The sequence below is a fragment of the Rhea americana genome, unplaced genomic scaffold, assembly GCF_003343005.1.
Source record: "Rhea americana isolate MKP2758 unplaced genomic scaffold, rheAme1 scaffold_7, whole genome shotgun sequence".
NCBI lineage: Eukaryota > Metazoa > Chordata > Aves > Rheiformes > Rheidae > Rhea > Rhea americana.
This window is the reverse complement of record NW_028186867.1, coordinates 10,178,528-10,200,816: the sequence shown is the minus strand read 5'-3', so window position 1 is coordinate 10,200,816 and position 22,289 is coordinate 10,178,528. Positions and strand designations below refer to the sequence as shown.

The 22,289-nt window shown below is 35.6% G+C and overlaps 1 protein-coding gene across 1 annotated transcript in view; it reads left to right on the top strand.

The window, feature by feature from the left end:
- The window catches only part of MGAT4A (alpha-1,3-mannosyl-glycoprotein 4-beta-N-acetylglucosaminyltransferase A), an 80,235-nt gene that overhangs the window by 47,239 nt on the left and 10,707 nt on the right, over window positions 1–22,289 (top strand). Inside the window, exons 6-12 of the mRNA XM_085321546.1 lie at window positions 2,654–2,700; window positions 3,154–3,267; window positions 3,916–3,991; window positions 5,519–5,633; window positions 10,778–10,908; window positions 11,517–11,624; window positions 12,025–12,218. Coding sequence (XP_085177672.1) covers window positions 2,654–2,700; window positions 3,154–3,267; window positions 3,916–3,991; window positions 5,519–5,633; window positions 10,778–10,908; window positions 11,517–11,624; window positions 12,025–12,218 — 785 coding nt within the window. The remainder of the gene's footprint in view (window positions 1–2,653; window positions 2,701–3,153; window positions 3,268–3,915; window positions 3,992–5,518; window positions 5,634–10,777; window positions 10,909–11,516; window positions 11,625–12,024; window positions 12,219–22,289) is intronic.

The following is a 22,289-nucleotide window of genomic DNA, read 5'->3' as shown; positions in this document are numbered from 1 at the left end:
TATTTCCAGTTCCTTTCAGTTGTTCTCTTGCAAAGTCTCCTGTGTAGTTAACTCTTCCCTTGGGTATGATCACAGCCTGACAGAATTCATTGCATATACTCATACTTCATTACAGCAGGTGGTGTGAAATCAGTTATGGATGCCACATTCCTGGGACATGTCCACAGCTGAAGGGTGTTGGCAAAGAGCCCTCTTAGTGTTAGTTTGGGTAATGAGAGGAGTTTGTTGCCTCTGGAAGTTCTGATATGGAAAGACAGCAGTCAACCTGTTATCCTGAGAGGAAGAATTTAGTGTTGAATCCTTGCTCTGAATCTCAAGCACTGCTTGCTATTGGTTAAAATGTAACTACTTATTTTGAAATAATGGCAGAATATCCAGTTTTTAGTGCGCTTGCTTTTGTCAAAAGTGACTTTTTAAAGTTTTGATGTTATTTTTCATTCTAAAAGTGGCATSTCCTTTTGCATTATGCTGATGCAGTCATTAAGTGTTTATTTGGAAGCAAGATTACCTGTTGAACTAGCCTTAGTATTTTCTTTATCTGGTGTTCAGTGCAGCTAGGCCAGAGGATCTTGAATTGGTTTGACAGCAGAACAGGTTGCAACATGAGGTTGTGAGGCTATAACCTCTTAACATGAAGTTATGATGATAGCAGCTCCCCATGGGAAAGTGCCAAACTTTTGCGTGAGGGACACAAACAGGTAGGGGAAATAGGTAGTGAATTACTAATACAGATTTTCTTTTTTCTGGTTGCAGTGCCTTCTGTATAAGTACATCATTTTAGAAGCATTAGCAATGTCTCATGGTGTATCTGTAAAATAGGTCAAAATTRTGTTCATTTCGAGGCAGGCTAAACTAAGGCATGGATTTGTGGGCTAAATAAATGCTCTCATTTAGGATCAAGATGGGCATTTAGTTTAATCTCTAAGATACTTTACAGGGGACTTGAAGTGTTTCTGGTGTATATATAATTTTTTTATTACATTCTTCCATATGTTGAAATTACAGTATGTATTGTTTAACAGATATTTGAGTTATTAACATTAGACTGGATAATCACAGAGCTTGGAATATCAACTGGAAATTTGTATTATTTTCCTTTTCCTATGCCTACTAGATAACAATTTCTGCATTTTATAGTATTTAAAAGGAAAAGACATGAAAGGAGATCTTTCAGTGAAAGAGGGATGTATTGACTGTTGAACTTTTTGTAGGTAATGATTAGGGCATTGATTTGAAAGTACTGAAAAYAGAGAAAAATTTTATGTCTTGGATTCCATTGCTGCAATAAACTGTGTATGCAGAATCCCTATGTATATTTAGAAAGTTAAAGTGATGTATCAAGTTCATATTGGCTTGTGAGTCTGCTGGTGCAGAACACAGTGCAGGATGAGTTTTAAATTGCCAAGACCTTAGAAGAGAAGCTCCATATTAAAACTTGTGCCCTGTAAAGCATTAGTAGTGCTTGTGAAAAGAATATTTATGAAAAAAATATAGAAAATGCTTTTTACTCATATTTTCTTATATAATTTCAAATCTACTTTTGGAAAAAAAATACTCTTGTCCTTTTTAGAGAAGCATGTGTTACTGGCATTATGTTGGAGTTTATAAAAGGAAACCTTTAAAAATAGGAATAGTGATTTTTAAGATCAAAGGGTAAGAACCTTTATCAAACAAGATTAGTAGTTCTATAGAAAAGCCTGGAAGGGATTTATTCTCTGTGTGTATAATCCATTAATGATAATCTGCATTACAAATTCATCAGAAAAAGTATGAACTATGCCTTTGTTTCCATCATTTCAAAGGCAGCTGTTTCTGTAGAATCCTTGTGAGCCCCTGAAATCTGGGTTGATTTATAGACCTTGAATGATTTCCTTTGAAAACTGGCAGATAGTATGTCAGATTGTTAGATTAGTAAATATAGCAAAGATTAGGGTTTTTTTAGTCTGATTTACAAATTCAGAAACTCTCCTTTCCTGTGATGCAAGTGTATGACCAAGTGAATAGGTTGCAGAGTTGGACAGTTCTGCACATTAGATGGTCTATATACCTATCCAGAATGTCAGAATTAATTTTTTAAACAACAAGTAATTTTTAGAACTTGTGCAATTTTAAGAACCAGGTGACTGATAGGAATATGTCCTCTCTGATTCAGAAAAGCAGTCCTAGTGAAGAAAACATAAAAATAGCACATTTGTTGTTGTCTAAGATTGGGGCATCAATACTGTAAGTGCAAAGTTTATCAGATGTATTTTTGAAAGAAGAATGTACATCTAAAGCTCTAGTCTCCAGAAAACTTCCTTTGGTAATATTTTTGTATACTAATTATTCTATAATGTTAATATGAACTTCTTCCTATACAAATACTCAGCAATCATTTTATCATTAAGAGGATGAGAGATTGCAAAAAAAATACTGATTGGATTAAAATTGTTTATTAAAAGCGAATATAAAGCAGATATTCCTGTGTGTTTATGCAGAAGAATTGTTCCTTCTGCCATTAGACAAAGATCATAGTTACATGAGCGATATGTTTGTATATTATTCAAATATCTTACATGCTATAATTGATGTTCAAATACAGCTACTTCAAATGTTTGTGTTAGTGGTTCTTTAAAAGTATAACTCTGAAACTGTTTTTTTTTTTCTTTTTCAGACTGATCTTGATTATGTGAACAGTGTTGTAGCAAGCCTGGAAAAAGAGTAAGTTACAGTTTTAATGGAAGACTCCTTAATTTATTGATGCTTTTTGTTATGTTTTTCGTTTTTCCTAAATTAAGCTGTGATATGTTTTTTTWAAAAAAAAGTTATAGAAATATGAGGTTATATTGTTTTGTCTCTTGTGGGTTTGGGCTTTTGAAGAAATAAACAAGATGATAAATTAAGGGGAAGTGATTCAGTCAAATTTTAAAACAGCTATTAACATGATATTATGCTATTAACATAATTTAAGAATGTCATTCTGTTAGACAGAAATCCAGTTGGCCATGAAAGTTAGGAGAATTCTTTGTACAAGTAACCTAATTGTTTGGAACATATGTGTAACAAGTGTGTGTTATATCAGACATAATAATGGCATCAACTGTAAGCAAGCGAGCATGAAGTCTCTRGCACTCAAAATATTTCATCTGCCTTTTTGCATGTTTCTATTGACAGATTTTCTACAGAGATCAATTCTGGGTTGGTAGAAGTAATAGCCCCTCCTGCAACTTACTATCCTGACTTGACGAACTTGAAAGAGACATTTGGAGACTCAAAAGAGAGAGTCAGGTTAGTTTACTCCCCCAGATCTCCCCTTGTCTCCTCCCACATCCACACTTCTCTTGTTTATGAAATGGCAAGTGGGATGTGAATTCTTGAAATGTTTTCTTACTGCAATTCTTGAAAGTGTGGGGATGCAAAAAGAGCTCTGTGAATCAGTCTTGATTCTATTTGCATGTTGTTCTTTGCAGGATTAGAGCCTAATGTTAGTCTTTGTTGAATTCCTTTAGTGTTAAATTCTGAGAAGAGAGCTGGGAATTGATATGCTTTTTCTTTTCTTTTTTTTTTCATTGATTTTGCATGAGTCGTATATAGACTTTTTTGTTTACTGTTTTTCTTCTGAAATACAGTATAAAATCCAATAGTTTTTGCTGAACTACCACTTAAAATGCACATGTATTTTTAGTGAAATGTCAGGTCCTTTTCATAAGATCAGATCCAAAATAAGCCAGTTTACTGTCTGTATTGAAGCATAAAGGGAAAGCTTTGTTCCATTTTTTTTCAGACAGAGGATTTCCTGAAGGAGCAGTGCCAAAAGCAATTGTCCTAACATTTCAGTAATATGCGTCATCCTTCATAATGTGATTTACTTCGTATTGCCAGTGTGTTTTGAAATAACTTTTTTCCATAATCCGTAAGTTTTTCATTGAATTTCAGATGGAGAACAAAACAAAACTTGGATTACTGTTTTCTTATGATGTACGCCCAGAAAAAGGGGGTTTATTACATTCAGGTAAATTTCTGTTCTTTATTTTGAGATAAGTTTTCAAGTGAGTTTTCAGAAATTGTACTGCTGGGCACAGAAAGACCTATACACAGCAGAGAGAATGTGATTTCATTGTTGCAGGAGGGTTGTAATTCTAATGGTTATGTTGCGTAAGGAAGTAGTATTTTTGAAGCACACAGTCTGAATKAGAAACCAACTTGTCCTTTATGATTTATTTTATATTAAGATGGTTAGCAAAAAAAGTGAAGGAATGTAGACTGCCTAATTGCTGTTTTTCCTTGTCTCCAAAAGGGCTTTCAGTTGACTCTCTTAGGTATAGAATTAGCAGCATAGGTGGAAATCAAGCTGTAAAATCTGTTTTTACTTTCTTTTGAAGGCATTTATAATGTCACTTTAATATGGTTCCATATTGTGTATAGATGCATAGAATGCATCACTAGACTTGTTTTCTTAAAAAAAGAAAAAAGAAAAGAAAAAGAAAGAAAGAAGGAAAGAAAAAGAAAAAAGAAGAGACTTAAGCAATTAATTTTAGTTTAGCTCAGAATTGTTCCTATCTTGCTTTCCTGCTTTGAAGTAGAAGCCATGACACAGGTATCTCAGATCTAGTGTGTAACTATGCTTGTGGCCTTTATTTAGTTTTGGGGATGTATCCTTTTGGTATAAAGCTCCATCCATCTCATTTCACCTAGTTTTTATGAAGTGAGCTATGTTGACTGCTTCTTGGGAGCTGTTGGATACTTGTCTTTCCTGGAAGCTGTGCATCCAGTGACAAATGACAGTCTTTTTGAAACAAGGCAGTCACACAAGCATTAGTGCCAGTACAAAGGGAAGAACACGAATGCACAGGAAGGTGAGGTAGGAGAAGCAAGATACTTAGAGCAGCATCCTGCATTTACTTTGAATTGCAGAGATTGTAGGATTGTATATTGGGGAATTCTGCCATCTGAGTGATGAAATAAGTGATTAGCTTGGACTGTGCACTTGTGTTTTTTGTTTGTTTCTGAAGGCTAAACTCAGGTGAAAAGAAACTCACCTGTGTGGAGAATGCATCTTTTAGCTTCTTGTCTCAAATGAGAAATTAATTCTTTTAGTGCTACTAGGTGCGTGAGTAAGCCACACACAGTCTTATAAATAATACGGAAATTCTACTCATTCTCCGTATGCTGCACTGATGGTGTCACAAAGTCTAACAAATTGTTTTGTGGATGAAAAATTCTCCTCTGAAAAAGGAAGCTGGAAAAGCAATGTGATCTTACTAGCTAGTTCACAGCTCTATATTCTGAAGAAATTTGTTGAGATACATTTGTAGATTTTTGTTATAAAAATATTTTGTGTTAGTTTTCCACAAATAAACTGTGATCTCTGCTTCTATAATAGTTGTTATTTTTACTGTCTAAATTTTATAAGAGTGCTTACATTAGAAATACATGGAATGTGTTAACAATATATTGTAAACCAGTTTTTCTTAACTGTACTTTTTCCTATTGCTTTACTGTTTTGATTTATGTTGATATCACTGCTACCTTCCTCTAGCTTGAAGATGACATTGTTGTCAAGCAGAATTATTTCAGCACAATAAAAAATTTTGCGCTTCAGCTTGCTTCTGAAGATTGGATGATTCTAGAATTTTCTCAGCTGGGTTTCATTGGTAAGAAAATGTGCATTTTAGCATTTTGGAAAAAAAATTCRTTTGTCTTCAGAATCTTTGATTAATAGTGATCTGACCTCAAAGCTGTCKTCTTTGTACTGGAAATAGACCAAGGATTTTTAGGGGATTCTGTTGTTTAACTTTTTAATAATTGTTTTGTATTGTATATGATTGAGACAAACTCAAACTGATGGAAATGAGGGCATTTTATAAACAAGTCTGTTTATAAAAACATTAACAATCTAACTGCAATGAATGATTTATTTTGAATTTAGCTATAGTTTAAAATGTCATTAAAATGTGAGTCAATGTGAAGTAAAAAGAAGGCATGAAATCTAACTCAGCCTAAAACAACTTTGTTGGCATTTATTCCAGCATTTCCCAGAATCAGCAAACATGAATTTGTCTTGTTGGCTGTTTTATCCTTTCTGCTCCATCAAGGAGAAGTCATGACAGTCTGCTCCTCCTTGGAGATAGTTTGAGTCTGTCTGTCGTTCCCAGTGATGGGAACAAYGCTGAGAGAAGCTAACAGTGCCTTGGATTGTCATGGGTTGACTACCAGAATGCCATTGAAATTACTGTATGGTTATTTGTTCTCTCTTACACTGATATGTTTTTACTGAAAGGACCTAAACTAACAGAAGAACAATGAAATGAAAGTTTGAAAGGGATCTGACAAATTGAAAGCATATTCCATTACTGCAGTGGCTTGTCATGATCTAATTAAAAGCACTAAACTGGAGATGTGCAAGGAAAAATTGAAAACTGAGCTGACTGTGGAGCTTTCTGTATTTAGTCAGCACAAACTATTCCAAAACATAGCTTGTAAGTTGAGCTCAGGAGAGGGAGAGAGCCTGATGTGTAACAGGAAGCGTAGTGCTGAGTTCTGTCTTTGCCTTGCAAATTCTGGTTGTTCTCTTGTTTGTATTTTGTATCTGCTTTTCCAGAGAGAGGTTTTATTTAGCACTATGATCCATAATTTTAGAAAACAATGGATATACAGTTAGATTGCTGAACTGAAAACTTGGCACTTGTATGAATGGCGGCATTCCTCTGATTCCAGCTCAGCRTCAGGTGTGCTGCTTAGGAGAGAATTCCCTAACTTCAGGGGTCTCGGAGACTCCCTGAGTTAAAGAGGAACCATCAACTATCTCCTAACATCCTGCACTGGTGTACAGAATGGTAATTTGTACATTTTCCTGTAAGTCTGGCCTGCAGAGATGCTGGAGAGATGGATGAGAGGAGGTGGGCAGAGAGAAGTCTCCTAGCCCTTACCTGGCTACCATATACCAACTTGCTTGGTTGCCTTGGGTGACCAGCAGAATTATTGTTTCAGCTACTGTGCATCTGATCAGTTTTGTGGCCTGAGGTGGAAGGAAGAAACAGGAAAGGGAGCCTTCTGTAACGGAGAAAAAAGCATTTAAATCATTAAATTACTGGAGCTTTTGCTTCAAAGATACTTGTCTCTTTTGTTGGGAGACCCACTGCCAACTATTGGGTCTCTGTGATATGTGCTTGGAGAGACTGGTTGAATACTACAATCTGATTAACTGTTGAAAAGCAGAAATTATATTTAAACTTTAATTGTGGACTTAGTTGAGGTTAGACTTTTAGCTCCAGTGCTAATTGCTCTTTGAATATAAATTCTGTATAAAGTTCCTGGGCGATAGAAGTAATTTACATTCATTTTACATGTACTTAATTAGCACAGTACAGATGGAGTACTAGAGTGTACTCATTTGCAAATTGCAGTTTTGTAAGACTGAGATGTCAAAATAGGCATAAAATCAACTTAGTTTAGGATGTGCACTGTCTGCTCCGTGGAAATATATTTCAGATCACTTCTGTGTATTTCACCTTTCACATGCCTTTCTGTTCTCAGTGCTGCCTCTGAGGGAACAGTGTGTAAGCTAAAGGGGTAAACTAGATAYATATTTTTTAATACTAAGATTTGGCTTACTCATGAGTAGAACTATTTTAAAGTATTTTAAAAGGATTTTTTTCTAGAATGCCTGTATACTGACTTCTTCAGTTATAGGTTCTGAAAATAATTGTAACTAAATTTAGTTGTTACATCTTTCTGGTTACTTTCCTGTTCCTTACATCATATTTGCTTGCTTTTTTTTAATTGGATGCTATGATCAGTAGACTTTCATATGGATTTATCTATGGCTACACATCTTAAAGTTGCTTCTCTACTTAGAAAATCTGAAATTTGATTCTCCCAATTTAGATACTTACTCTGCTTTGAAGTTTTGAGAGAAAAATTAGTATTCATGGAAGTGACTAACCTTTGAAACACATTGGTGTGTTATAACCATATACTGCACAGAAATTTTATGTAGATTCTTCCTCATATAGATTTGCCTCATCTCTACTATCCCTTTATTGATTTTGATGCAGGCTCATATTATGATAATTGTGATAGAGAGATGTAGTTCATTTTGCTGTAAGCTCTTGGAAAGCTTGATCAACTTGCAAATTCTGCTAAGAAAAGAATGTTTTTTGTCTTGGCTGTTGATTTCTGAGCTGAAAATTTAATTCATGCGTGGGTATAATCTATGTGCTTTCTAGGTGAAAAAAGTATTAAATGAAGAAGCGGCAAACACAGCTGTTTAATGAAGTGTTTAGGCTGACAGCGGGATTGTAGAATTCTGTCACCTCTACCATAGAGCAGAAGTTGCTTTCTTTTGCTTTTTGATGCTGAAAGCGTAGCCCTAAGTGCTGTCAAGTATCTAATAAATAATGGGTGAGATGTAGGCTGTTTCCCTCAGAAGCTCTGGGGAAGGAGAAGCATCTCTCTCTCTTCTGGATTCCGATCTGCACTACTGTCCCTGGCATAATGACATGGGAAAGTCCTAGTGGCTTTTGTGAGAAATACCRATTTGTCTTCCAGCTGCTTCTGAGCTGAAGTGTTTTCCAGAGTATCTGTACTGCTCTGTGCCATAGTCATAATGTCAGCTGTTGCAAACTTTTAATGGAGTGATCTGATATCAGCCTCTTAACCTCTTACTGTGTCTTGATGTCTTAAAGACTGTTGTTTTGATTTTTGTAAGTTGTTCTGATTCCAGTATTGCTCAAATTATCTACATAGTTGGGGAATTTGGGGAAGAACAGATCAAGGCATGTATTTGAGACTAAATAACTCTGAAGAGATTCTGGTTTTAATGTCAGCAAATTGAGTGTTATAAACAGAGAAAATACTGAAAGACTTCAACTATAGTTAAAATAAGTTCTTGCAGATATAAAGTTATTGTTGGTGTAGACTGAGTATAGCTAATATGATGCTTYTGCAGAAGACAGTGAATGAATGATCTAGAACTCTGCAGTGCAGAGAATTGTAGAAAACAAAATTTTTCGTTTTATATATATGTTGTACTTGCCAACAAAATGCTGTGAAGTCAAAGTCATTCATTATTGATAGCATTTATATGGACAGAAAATAAGATTAAAATCTTGGCAAGACACAATAAATAGCAGAAAATGTCCCATTATATATATTTTTCTCAATCCTGGCCCTCATTTTTATCTATATAAATAAAAAAGTAATATGGAGAAAATCTTCTACCTTTTATAAATCCCTATGGTTTTACAGAACATGATATTACATTTAAGTCTTACTCTTCTGTATTCTGAAGTTTCATTTCAAGCATAAGTTGTGAGTGCGTGCAGCACCTGAAACYGTGAATTTTGCCAGTAATGTCCTCTTGGTGTGTGTCTGTTCTCCCGCACTGTACCAAGTGCATGAGCATGGTGTAGGATGAGCCATTGCTTCAATTTTTTCACGTTGTCTTCTGCTTGAGGCAGTGCATGTTGATGGCAGTTTTTGCTTAGGTCTCTTTGGCCTGATGGTTTTTCACTGCCCATTGGAGWTGGCCAGCGGGAAATCTGTTTGGCCAGATTTGCACAGCATCTTACTGGCTCCTTCGCTTTATGGCATTTGTCATCTATAGCTGCCTGAGGGCCACAGGCACATGGCCTGGGCTGCTGCTTGTTCTTTGGCTATGGCTGTGGCCCAGGGATGCCAGGCTGCTGCTGGTGCCCTCGCTAGGGAGAAGCTAGGCAAGGRGCTGGTGGGATAGGGTTCAGAGGGGCTGGGGCATCAGCTCCACAGAGCAGAAGGTGTACTGGGCAGCTTCCCGTCACTAAGAGTGGCTGTGTGCAGCAGGCTCCAGTGCTTTGAAGACCTGTGTTTCACTAGCAGCCTCGCTCCTGAGGGCTGTTTTTGAGCTGGTGCAGGAAGGGCGTTCTGCGCGAGACTCCGCGAGGGCAGGGCCGTGCTGCACAGGTGGTGCCGTGGGAAAAGAGTGGCAGAATGACAGATGGGGGGGCTGTGTTATAGAACAAGGGGGGAAAGCTGTGGCGAGGGTGGTGACAGCATTTCAGAAGTAGCGTGTATAYGTCCCTCTTCAGTTAGAGGCAATATGACTGGAGAGAGACGAGGATTTGTCCTAGACTCAAGGAGCAGGATGTTTGTAAAGTCTCCTGTTAGTTGTCACTGCCGTACTCATTATGAATTAGAGAGAAAGGCTTTTCCTGCATGATGAACCCTTCCAGGATGCTGGGAAGTATAATGGAGAGAGGTCAGTTCAGTCTGAATGAGCTAGTGCATGTACAGCCAGCTTGTGCTTACCTAGTGTGTTCTGATTTGTTGCAGCTGGATGTGTCTATGTTTTGTGGTTCTTTTTGTTGTATCCTGTAACATCACCGTATTGCCTAGATTCTTCCCTGAACCACAGAGGGTTGATTGCATAGCTTACAGTAGCATGCTGCTCTAGGCCAAGAGGAGAGTGCCTCTGGCCTATATAAGGTAGCTATGTGGAGGTAAATTTCTGTTTGTTAATACCCTGTTTCTGTTTTAGATAAAAATAAGATAATTTAAGAAAAAGAGTAAATTTCTCCTTTTAGGGAAGCTGCATTGTATTTTGCATTGAATAATGGTAGCAGGGTATATTGCCGATTTCTCATTTGAATACGTGTCTTTTTTGTAGCTAAACGGTATGAACCTTTTAATAGTGTCTGAGATTTCGAGTTGTACATTGCTAACACGTCTTGGCACAAACACACATCTTGTCTCACTGATTTCAAAGGACAATGTTGTCTTTAATCTAAAATAATAACAGTCATTCTTAATGTCATCACAGGTAAAATGTTCCAGTCTCCAGATATCACTCTCATTGTAGAGTTCATATTTATGTTTTATAAAGAGAAGCCTATTGACTGGCTACTGGACCATATCCTCTGGGTGAAAGTCTGTAATCCTGAGAAAGATGCCGTAAGTTTGTTTTCATTATGAAACTTCTAAAATGTTTCTGTGATAATGAATTATTTTTTTGTGTGTTGGAGGCTAGTATACTATGTATCATGCGTATACCAGTCTTGCTTCTCACTGAAATTTTAATTTGAAGTAAAGCTTTGGAGACACAGTTTTTAGAGGCATTATAATTGTTATTATTGCTCCAGATTTAGGAGGTGGATGCAATAGTTGAGTAAAGGAAAAATCCAGTTAGTTTCTGTACCTAAAATAATCTCATTCTCATGCCCCTTCACTGAGGCAATGCAGAATACTWCTGCTTGGAATAGCAGTCATAAAGAAGGTTTCCCATGGGGAATAAATTTTAGTCTTTCATTTTTCAGGTAGCTCCTTTGCACAGAACCTATTTATTCAGTCTTTTAGCAATAAAAAGAGAGATGTCTATTTCTCCATTATTGAACAGTTTTGTATGTGTGCAGCAATCTTGCTAGATTTCTGGAAGATGACAAAATTGAGTAAATAGATCCAAATTCTTGTTGTTTCTTTTCCTGGTTCATGTACATACTTTTAGTAAATCTCAGCAACCATTTGTTGGATTTACTAACATGATTTTTTCCTATTTGCTTCAGAAACATTGTGATCGACAGAAATCTAACCTACGGATACGCTTCAGGCCTTCCCTTTTCCAGCATGTTGGCCTTCACTCCTCCCTAGCAGGGAAGATCCAGAAACTCACAGTTAGTAGCTAAAATTTTCCTTTCTTTTCATGTCAGGCTAATTTGATGAAAACTTGTTAGCACTTGAGAAAATAAGCATTTTCTTGTTGTTGAGCATTTTGAAGAATATTRTGTATTGTTCTAGTTGGAATGAAATCTGATTTAAGCTGGTTATCGTCAAATACAAGAAGTGCTAATCTTGGTTTATTTTTGTAGATATCTGTTAGTAGATTTTTTTTCTAACTTCCTGCCTTTAATGAAATCATCATCTTATTAATCAGCACAAGATCTCATATATCCAACAATGACTAATACATTCATTTTCTATTTGTTTCCAAGTATTTGTTTCAAGTGTGGCCACTTKGGAGAAGAGAATAATAGGTTGCCTGACCAATCTGATATTTGTCTTTCTTTCAACTAGGATAAAGACTTCCTGAAGCCACTACTGCATAAAATCCATGTGAATCCACCTGCAGAGGTTTCCACGTCTTTGAAAGTCTACCAAGGACATACGCTAGAAAAAACCTATGTAGGGGAAGATTTTTTCTGGGCTGTCACACCAGTTGCAGGGGATTATATTCTATTTAAATTTGACAAGCCAGTCAATGTAGAAAGGTTAGTAATTATTTGCCTTTGGTCTCATATCTAAAGCTGCTTGCTCACCTAAAATTCTTCAAAATAAAATTGGGGCTGCCATGATTAAACTGAAGTGGAACAAAAAGRTTGCATGTAGAAATGGGTCACCTCTGAAGCTGTATTTATCAGTGCYTTTCCCTCAAATTGTTTTACTGCTTTAAATTTTATCTTGCACTTTTTTTAAATCTAGAACTTTTTTTGATAARTGCAATTCAAAACTAGTGCTTGTCCTGCAATTCTTAATAGAGTTCAAAAACAGTCAATTTGGTTCTATTTGTTTGCTTGGTCTGCTTCTAATTACAGAGCTGTTGTGCAGCCTTGTGTATGGTGCACAGTATGTTATGCCCTGCAGCCTTGGTCCCTTAGTTGTCCAGACAAGAGATATTTCTGAAGCATATTGCAGTGTGCCTGGACCAGAGCAGCAAACCCTGAACAACGTGTGGCTTAAGTGTAGCTTCAGGGCTTGAAAAAAGTCACAGTGTTAAAACTCCAAGTAGATCTATTTAAAAACAACAACAACAACAAAACCTAAGGTTTAGAATACAAATATCTACAATTTGTTAGAGGACGAAAGATAATGGTTTTTTTTAGATGCTAGTCAGATTAAGTAAGGATAATGGAGTGTTTACTTTAGAGTTTGAGTTTTCCTCTAGCTTTACTGAAACTTGTTTGCTTCTTTGCTTTTCATTGTGTTGCCAATGTGCTAGTCCAAGACTTTTAAAAAAAAAAAAAAAAAAAAAGCTACCTTGAACTGGATCCCGTTAGTCAACTTCTTCCATGCCTTGGTACCTAATCAAAGTCTTCATGTTGGCTTAGCACAGCAATGGGGATTGGTAGTTAGTTTCAAATTACTCTTTCAGTTGATTACTATGCTTTAAAAAAGACATTCCTTGTTAGCTTTCCAAGAGGTATGTGTTAAGGAATATGTTTGCCCCACCTCCTCGAATTAAAAGCAGAATCTTTTTTATCCTGTGCCAACAATACAAGAAATACATATTTTTCAACACAAATGCAGGAATTTATTGATTTTGGGAGGGGTGGGGGAAGATTGGGTTTCAAATTTTCAAAGTTATGAAATAGACGTTGTCCAATTTGTATTTATTTTCTGTTTTTTTTTCTCCAAGTAGTATATGCCTCTTTAGGTTATGAATAGAGTAATTGTAACCAGCAAATGTTGATTTTGGGTGAAATGCTGTTTCATTAAGATGAGTCAAATGCACACTGCACTGGCAGTTTTGGAAAGCATTGCTAGCAAGTGTTATAGCTGAGCACTGTGGTTCAAAAATCAGCATGCATAAATCTGAAAAAAATTGTTGATGTCTGTCACCTTGATGGTGAGCGAATGGGGAGAAAGAATAAGTAATTATCTGTGTGAAAATGGAAGATTATGTTCGTTATTACACTCCATAAAATTGTTGCTATGCCTGAGGTAGTTATGCCTACCTTCTGTGTTAAGATCAGTTTCAGTAGTTGAGGATTGTATGATTTTACTTGTTTCTATTTATTGAAGGAAGTCACTTTAGTTTTAGAAGAAACTTAACATTGTATTCCCGTAGCATTCCTTGGAGGAAGACCACCAATTAGAATGATATTCACACTAAAAAATTTAACCTTGTTTGAGCTCTCATTACAGACTGTTTCAATAGTTATTATGGCTTGAGCTACTATTGCCACAGGGTCCTCAAAAATGCATTATTTTATTTTTCTGAAGTCCATGCACGATTAGGGCTACAGTTGCTGTCATTTCAGATTTATTTATTTATTTATTTATTTATTTTGTGGTGGTGCACTTAAACTTCATCAGCAGTCAATTTTGATAGGTGAAGGTTGGGTGGAGAAATGCTATTTCCTGGTATCTCAAAGGTGCTTGGTGAAGCAGTCAGAAATAAAACTGTGAGTAGTGGGATGACAGACAGCAAAGGGGAAATGGCCTGAGTGTCAAGAAAACATACCTGATTAGATGAGATAACACATTGTGGGGAAAAATGGGAAAAACTGTGAGGTTAAGAGCAGAAAAGATGCTTTTGAAAGCCRTCTGTGTGTGTTTGTGAAGGGACACAACCATTTTGTTTTTCTTTTTTCCTTTTAAACCAATAGAAAAGCTCTTTGAACTTGCCCAAAATGCTGTATGCCAAGTCATTTTGAGGTGTAGCTGCTTAATAGCTCCAGGAATAAATTCTTGATAAACAAGCTTTTTAATGGAAATATTGACCATGGATCTAACAGAATGAATGGTGGGTCTGTTACAGTGTGACAGAGCACTAACTTGTTCCTGCAGTGTATTTTTCCATGCCAAACTTTTTCCTGAACTGAATTTACATTTTCTCTTGTAATATAGTAGTTCCAGCAATTTTCAGTAAATCTTTAAATATTTCATTTTTGAGACCTGGGACAATTGTTGAGGATAACAGTGGCAAGGATCTCTGAAGAATCTAAAGTGAGCAGATCTTGCTTTAAATGAGTAGAAAGTAACATTTGTGGCTATTTTGTGGGAGACCAAGCTGACAAATCCCCACTTAACAGTCAAATAGACGTTGCTTGTTCTAAACCATGCTTGGAAAATAGGTGTGTGTAAACTGAAATCTTTTGAACTTCTCTTTTAATGACAGCTCTTGTACTGCATCTTTTATTTCCCACCACTTCCAAACTTTCATTTCCATCAGAGCACTGATGTCCCTTACTAGTAAGCTAGAATCGTGTTTTCATTTTTGCAGTAGTATGAATATGCACACCTCTGTCTTTCAGTAGCGTATCCTTGAGAATGAAAGTGGTTTCACTGGTTTTCTTCTTGCAAACAAATTGCGCACCAGTGCATTGTGTGATCTGGGATTTTTTTTTGTTTTGTTTTGTTTTTAATAAGTGTATGGACTGTTTTCTGAATGCTCAATCCACATTTTAAAGTTAAGAAGTATCCTGAATTTCTGTTGCTTTAGATTGTTATATGAGTACTGAAATCCACTTTACTATTTTGATATATACTTTGTCCCAAGCACGCATTTGATTGTTAACTGACAGTCATATTTAAGAGTTATTTTATAAATTTTGCATTATTACTGTAATCTTAGGGTAGAATGTAACTTTATTTTCAAAACTGTAAACAACAGATTCAAGATACCTCCTTTCTTTAGTAGTTACCCTTTTCCTTCAGAGGTGTTAGTGAGGAATATTGCACGCAAGCAGCTCATTTTAAAGACTGACTTTGGACGCTGCTTTATTTGAGATAGCTTTTTTGTTTGTGGGAATCTCTGACATATTTGTGAATGAGTAGTAACTCTTGAAGAGAAAAAGAGGTAATAAATGTTGAATGTGATCCTGTTTTAGAAAAAATACATCCCACAAAGCCATTCCATTGCAGTACTTCCTAAGTGATGCTGCTGTTCAGTGTCAGCATAGCCATATCTTTTTGGACTGCCCAGGTTTTAGAGCCCATCCTATAGACTTGACTAACACACACTGAGTAATGCAGATGTTCTTTAAAAATAGTAATTAACACCACGAGAGCCCTTGGAACCACATCAACTGTGGCCATATTGATTTGATTATTTTTACATTTGTCAAGTTTTTTTGTGAAAGGAATTTAGAATAAATGCTCATGAAAGTAAAGAGCTTTGGTTTTGTTTTTTAAATACAAGCAGTTTTCCAAAGCTGATCTTTATAAAAAAAAAAAAAAAAAAAAGAGTGGGAAATGCCAAGGATGTGTTTTATGCTTTGTGAAGAAAAAGAAGAAAAAAACCCAACCGTGTTACCAGTTTATATGTAAACTTACTTAATTGTTAGAGAGAATAACTTATCCTTTCTTGTATGTGACTGCTTGGGAGCATTACTTTGAATATCTTCAAAAGGATTTCTAGGCTTTGTTGTTGTTTTTTATTCTTTTTTTCCTATAGCACTGTTTTTAAATCAGTTGTCTGAAAATTATATTCCTGTTTTTAACATGCTTTTGGGTACTTATCTTAATGTGTTGTTGATTCTTAGTAAGGTGATTTTATGAGATAGTACTTCCTTTCTGGAATTTCTGCTTTAAAATGAAATCTTTTAGTATTTTGGCAAATGAACTAGTAGATTACATTTACCTCTTTGTGTTCTGATGCTGGCAAACATACTTGATGTGCAATATTCCAGACTAATTTCCTAATTTTCCATGTTGTTGACACTGGAATCCCAGGCGACATGTAATGTTAACTTTGCGTATGTTTCCTGTATAGAATTTCCATTCATGCAAGAAATAAATATATATTTGACTATTCAAACTAGAAATGCAATGTATTGAGTGTGAAGAGTATCTTATCTTACTCCTGGTAACTAAACATATATGTTACCTTGTCTGTGTTACACTTGTCACTTGTCTGTGAGTGTTGAAAATTACCTGCATAAAAAGTGAGGGTTGCTTTTCTGCTATTAGTGCCACTTCAGTGTAAAGGAAAATACACCTAGCTTTTAAAGCATATTCTCTAGCTGTGAAAATTTTAAAAGAATGTCTTTTTTTAAGTAGAAAAATATCATTTAAAATGTGTCATCTATGTATGTATCTAAAATGTAGCTAAATATCCTTTTTATTGGATGTAAGTCCTCCTGTGGAAAGAAAGATCCACAGAATCAAATACATTACAGAGAGAAAGCGATATTTTAACATCTTTCTAAAATCTACAGTGAAGTAGACCTTTCTCGTTGTTTACTCTTGCAGTAAGAACCACTTAAAACCTATAGAGCTGCAGGATTTTTACTTTTTGGACTAATACAGCAGTAGCTTCACTGATGTATAAGCTATTCTTTGTTCATAACCACTGTTTGGTGTAGAAACTCTCCATTAACACAATGCGATAGCTTCCACCTTTCTTAAGCAATTTTAACCAAAGTTACTTACAGCCCTTTACATGCACGTGCACGCACACGCGCGCACACACACACACACACACACACACACACATTTTTGCTCTGATCCCTAAGTATATAATTATACTATAAGCTATTAAAGTTTAACAGTATCTATATTTTGTTAGGATTTATTAGGTGGTATCAGTTGATAGAAAATACTTGAAAATCTCTAATGATTTTTTATTTTAAACACTTTTGGTGTTAGTGTATTTCAGGTGGGCTACTATTTGCAGTGTGCACACAAAAAGAGAGTTTGAGGACTTGAATTCTGTGTTTGCATAAGCTTCTGCACTAACAACTAGAAGATGCTCACATGGCTCCGCTGGCARCAGGGCTTTGGCAGGCTCGCTCCCACCCGCTGGAGCTGTTTGCTCGAGGCATGGAGCTCTGGCTACAACAATCAGGCAGGATCTTCATATGAAAAGCAAAAAAAGTGTGGCTGAGAGACAAAAGAAAAGAGCTGTCTGAGCCAAGGACATGCCGCTTCCTCCTTAATGGCACTAGATTCCAGATTTGTGTGTTTGGCAGTGTCCCTGGATTTATAGTTATTAATCAGAAATGTTAGAGGCTTAATGAAGTCGCCTTGATGTTAGGTTATGTTAATGCCACTAGAGATACTCTAAGATACTTCACCTGATCTCCAGAAGGGGCAGAAATCTCTGATATGTCAGAATTAACATCTGCCAGCCATGTGAGAATGCCTCTGATACCCAAGTGCATCTCAAATGGCAATAGATGCCTATGTTTAAGACAACTGAATTGAGCTCTTGGCGTCTGTTCTTCTGGGGAAAATAAATTGAAATTTAAAAAACTTTCTACATTTCAGTGGATTAAAAATTTGACAGAATTAGTCTTGCAGAAGAGCATAAGGACCTTTTAATTAATATCAGTCTGGTTAAAAAATAACAACATTCCTAAAAGACAAGAGCAGAGATTTCATAAGCGAGGAAGAACAGCCCCTCTCTCAAAAGAACCCGACACCCTCCAAAATCAAAAAGAAACTGAAAAACAGTTAAAATGAATTTAATTCCAAATCCTTTCTGTGGGAGTTGACCTGCATATGCTCCAGAGAGCACACTACAGGTTTGGAAAGCTGTTCTCGTAGCCTTCGGTGGGAAACATAAAAGCCAAGAATGGGCTTGGGATGAGAGGGTCTTACCCAGCGAAATGGCTTCTATACACATCGTTCAGCTGGGGAGAGCTAGGAAGTTGGAAAGGAGAGTCTCAAACCACCTCATTCCCCCCAAACCTCCCCATCTCATATTTGTTCAGGCTATTTGGTGGTCCTTAGATAAATGTGAGGAAGTTCTCTGCTCTCAGCTTCCCACTTCTGTAAGAATGGGGAACTCACTGTTTGCATCTGGACACTTAGTCTGGTTTTAGCAAAGGAGATAAAATCTTACCAGGCATGTGGGATAAATGTTCCTTTTTCAAGTGTTTTCAAGCCAGTAACAAGATGGAAAAGCTCTCATTAGATGGCTTGCCTATTATGAGTACTTGATGTAGAGAGAGACTTTAGGAATTAAGCTTTTCTTGGTAAATATAAGCAATTTTCAGAAAGAAAAGAGTGGATCAGAGGCGTRAAGGTTAGGAAAAGAAACTGAGCTTGAGAAATGAAAAGCAAGCTATTCATCTTCCATTTGTATTTTACAGCAGAAAAACTTAGAAAATAATGCATGGCTAATACCTGTTTCCAGTTAGAGTATGGTAATGTTTTCTAATGAGGATTCTGGGAAAATGGCAGAGAGCAGGTAGATTAGATTTCTTTTACCACGTTGTATCAGTGATCAAAAATACTGGATGAAACGGATGAATAACTCTTGCAGTTGGTTACAGCATCTGTACAGAGACATAAATTTGCTGTTTGAATTCTGCCTTTCTATAAAGTTTCTTTGTGTAGAATTTAAAAACTGACGCTGCATGTTAGCTGATGATTTGCTCAAATGTGGACAGAAACATTTTCTTTTCTGTCTTCCTGTCTCCTTTCTTTCCCTGAAAATGGGATATACTAAGATATATCAAGAGAGCTAAAAAGATATCTAAGGAGGATATATAAAGAAAAAGATTTGATTCCTAATGTTTACATGGGTAAAAGGCTTCATAAATGGATTCTTAGAATATTTGTGCTTAGTGTTGAATGAGATGTCTTCTGTTTCCTTCAAGACAAAACAAATATATTGATAGTGAATTGTGCTTTTTCAGAATTTTTTGTATTATGTATCCTTTTAAAAAACTGTCAGAATTTACTGGTGAAGTTCCTGTATGTTCTAGTTTAATCTCTTCATTTTGGTTGCACAGTTTAAAAAAAAAAAAAAATCACTTTCCATGTAAAAAATAAGAATTATTACCATTTCTGTATTTATTTAAATAAAAAGTAAAATACAGTAAGACAGACTTATTAATACCTAAAAGACAACAAATCAGTTAATGGAAAGAGTAACAGAATTTTCTGAGCAAAAATATGCCTTGATGAGGGAGAAAAGTTTTATAAGATAATTAATATTGACAGATGGAAAAATTGAGCTATTCAAAAAAGAATATTAAAACTATCAGTGTAGATTAGTAGTATTGATATGAATTTGTATGCATCTTTTTGTTACAAAGAAAACTGAGAGTGCTGCAAAGATGAGAATGTTTCTAAGTGCTCAATACTGGGGAAGTTCTGAGCGTAGGCTTTTAAAATATTGATGATAATTAACTGCAGTGGCAAGTTAGTGGTGTCTTTAGAYAGTTTATTAATGAGACTGATGCTTCCCCCTCCCCTTCCCTCTGTGTGTTAGGATGTGTACAAATGCTCGTTTCAGCATGTTGCTTTTCTCTTCCAGTGGACTTGATTTTAGAGCTGCATCTTCTTCCATGGGAAGACGCCAAGTTCTCAACTTGAATATTCGAGTCACTAAATATGAAAAGCTCATTTTTTTTCTTCTTTGTGACTTTAAGTCGTTAAAAAAAAAAAATAAAAAAAAAAGAAACACTTCAATGCTCTTTACATCTTACTGTGTAACTTCTAATGCCGTATGAGATATTAATATCTGGCATCCTGCTTTATTCTCTTACTGCGCCAACAGAAAGTATACAAGTTAGTTCATGCAGGATTCATTTATTAACTTTTGATCGGGATGAGAAGCAGGCAGGAAGAGGTTATTTTTATTTTTTAATATCTCTGGTAACTACATATTATCTTTGACCTAAGCTTCTTTAAAAAGAGACGTCAGAGACTGTCAGAGAAACAGCTTTCTCCGAGGTTCAGATACATAAATATTTTCTTAGTTACTTTTCTCTGATGGCTTTCATCAAGAATGTCAGAACATGTGCATATTTGTATTTTGTAATAAAAAAAACCTATGAAGTAATATGCTAAAAGATAATAGTGTTTAACTTTGGGTGCTTCTTTCTTTCTTTCTTTTTTTTTTCATTGTTACATTTAGAGGTCTATGGCTTTCAGAATTTTTATTTGAAAGAACGGTTCAGAAGGTATTACTGTTTAAACAGTAAGAAGACAATATCTAGTGATTTGGTCCTTAAAAAAAAAAGTGTGTCAACTAGGAAAGAAAAAAAACATGGTTTCAGTGTCTATATGGAYTGTCACCTATAAATCCTAGGACGGATGTCAGATCAACTTACAAACCAAAGGCACAGCTATCTCTGTCATTCAATTTCTGTACCCAGGAAAATCTTTCATGTCCTGCAAACTCTCAAAGTTCATGATTTATCAGCATGTCAGGGAGGTGAGCTTTATAAAGRAACAGCTAAATGACACTTCTTTGAAAAACTGTAGAACATCAGTTTATTCATAAATTTTATTTATAAGCAAAAAGTTGATACGAACTGACTGTGTGTGTGAACTTCTACTTTTAAACCCTATATAATTTTTACTGTCTTAGTAGGTATTATCTGTCAAGTATTCAAGCAAGACTTATTGTTTATTCTAGTAGAATACCTCTTCCACTATAAACCTAATTTTAAATAAGGTGTGTGACATGCATTTGTTATATATKTATGTGAATATGTGTAGAGAAATAGATGTATTAAACATACTAAAAGAGTATTTTTGATTACATGGAAGTCCAGGAATCAATTTTTATTAATTGCTTCCATTAATTGTTCTAACATTATGGCAATGTTTGAGTGTTTTGCCCTAATGGAGTGACAACGGGGGAGAGGCAAGCAAAATCATACCTTGGTTTCAAAACCGAGGGATAGCACAGCCAGAGAAAAGGTTGGCTGTGRTTGTAAAGCTGTTTAATCACACGCTCTCACCCTGCTACAAAAGCATGGTCTTTTATTGAGAACACAGTGATCATAAAGGAATTTCTTTGTGGCTTTATAGGTGTCTCTTCTCAGAAATAAGATTTGTGAACTAAAAAGCACCGAAGAAAAGCATTGCATCTGTGGTTATAGATAGGAGTGTTTGATGATTTCCATCTTAGGTGGAGTGTTCAATCACCTGCATTTTTAAAAAGTCTCCTTAGCACTTTCAGTGTTTTCATAAGGAAAATTCTCAATAATGATTAGGATATTTGACAGGCCAAAGGATAACAAGCTTGATCTGCTAGATCAGAAGACRGCAGAATATACTTTAATTTCTCTTCTGGTCAGCTTTGCCAAGAGTTTTATTTTGCTTATTATTGGAACATACARTAAAGGCATCCTCTTAGAAAGGAAAAAGTTGGTCTTTTTTTCTTTTCATACATATCACAAATCTTAAAAAAAAGATAGAAAGAAAAGAGGTCACAAGATTTTTCTTTGAAGAACAGTGCATGTAATAAGTTGTTTATGTACGTTTGAATGACTAACCATTATATTAAACTACTGTGAAAAAACATTTTTTCTGTAAGCACATACAATACTGAAGTTATTGAATCCAGTTTCTTTTTGCCTTTCAATCTATGCAGTTCTACTGAAACCAGTGCAAGTGAATCACTGTAGCCTTCATATATCTGAATATGTGATTTTACTCCTCTAATTTTAGGATTACAGAGATTTTTAACTCGGGGTGAGAGAGTTCTGTTTTCTTGTGCTTCTCATCTTGTTAGAGTATGGATTAATAGCAAATACATACCAGCTTCACACATGTTCGATAAAGACAATCTGGAAATTACATCTCCAATTATGTCTTAATAAATTGCAAATTGAACTAATTTTTGTAATTTTAATCAAGTGATAATGCCTGAA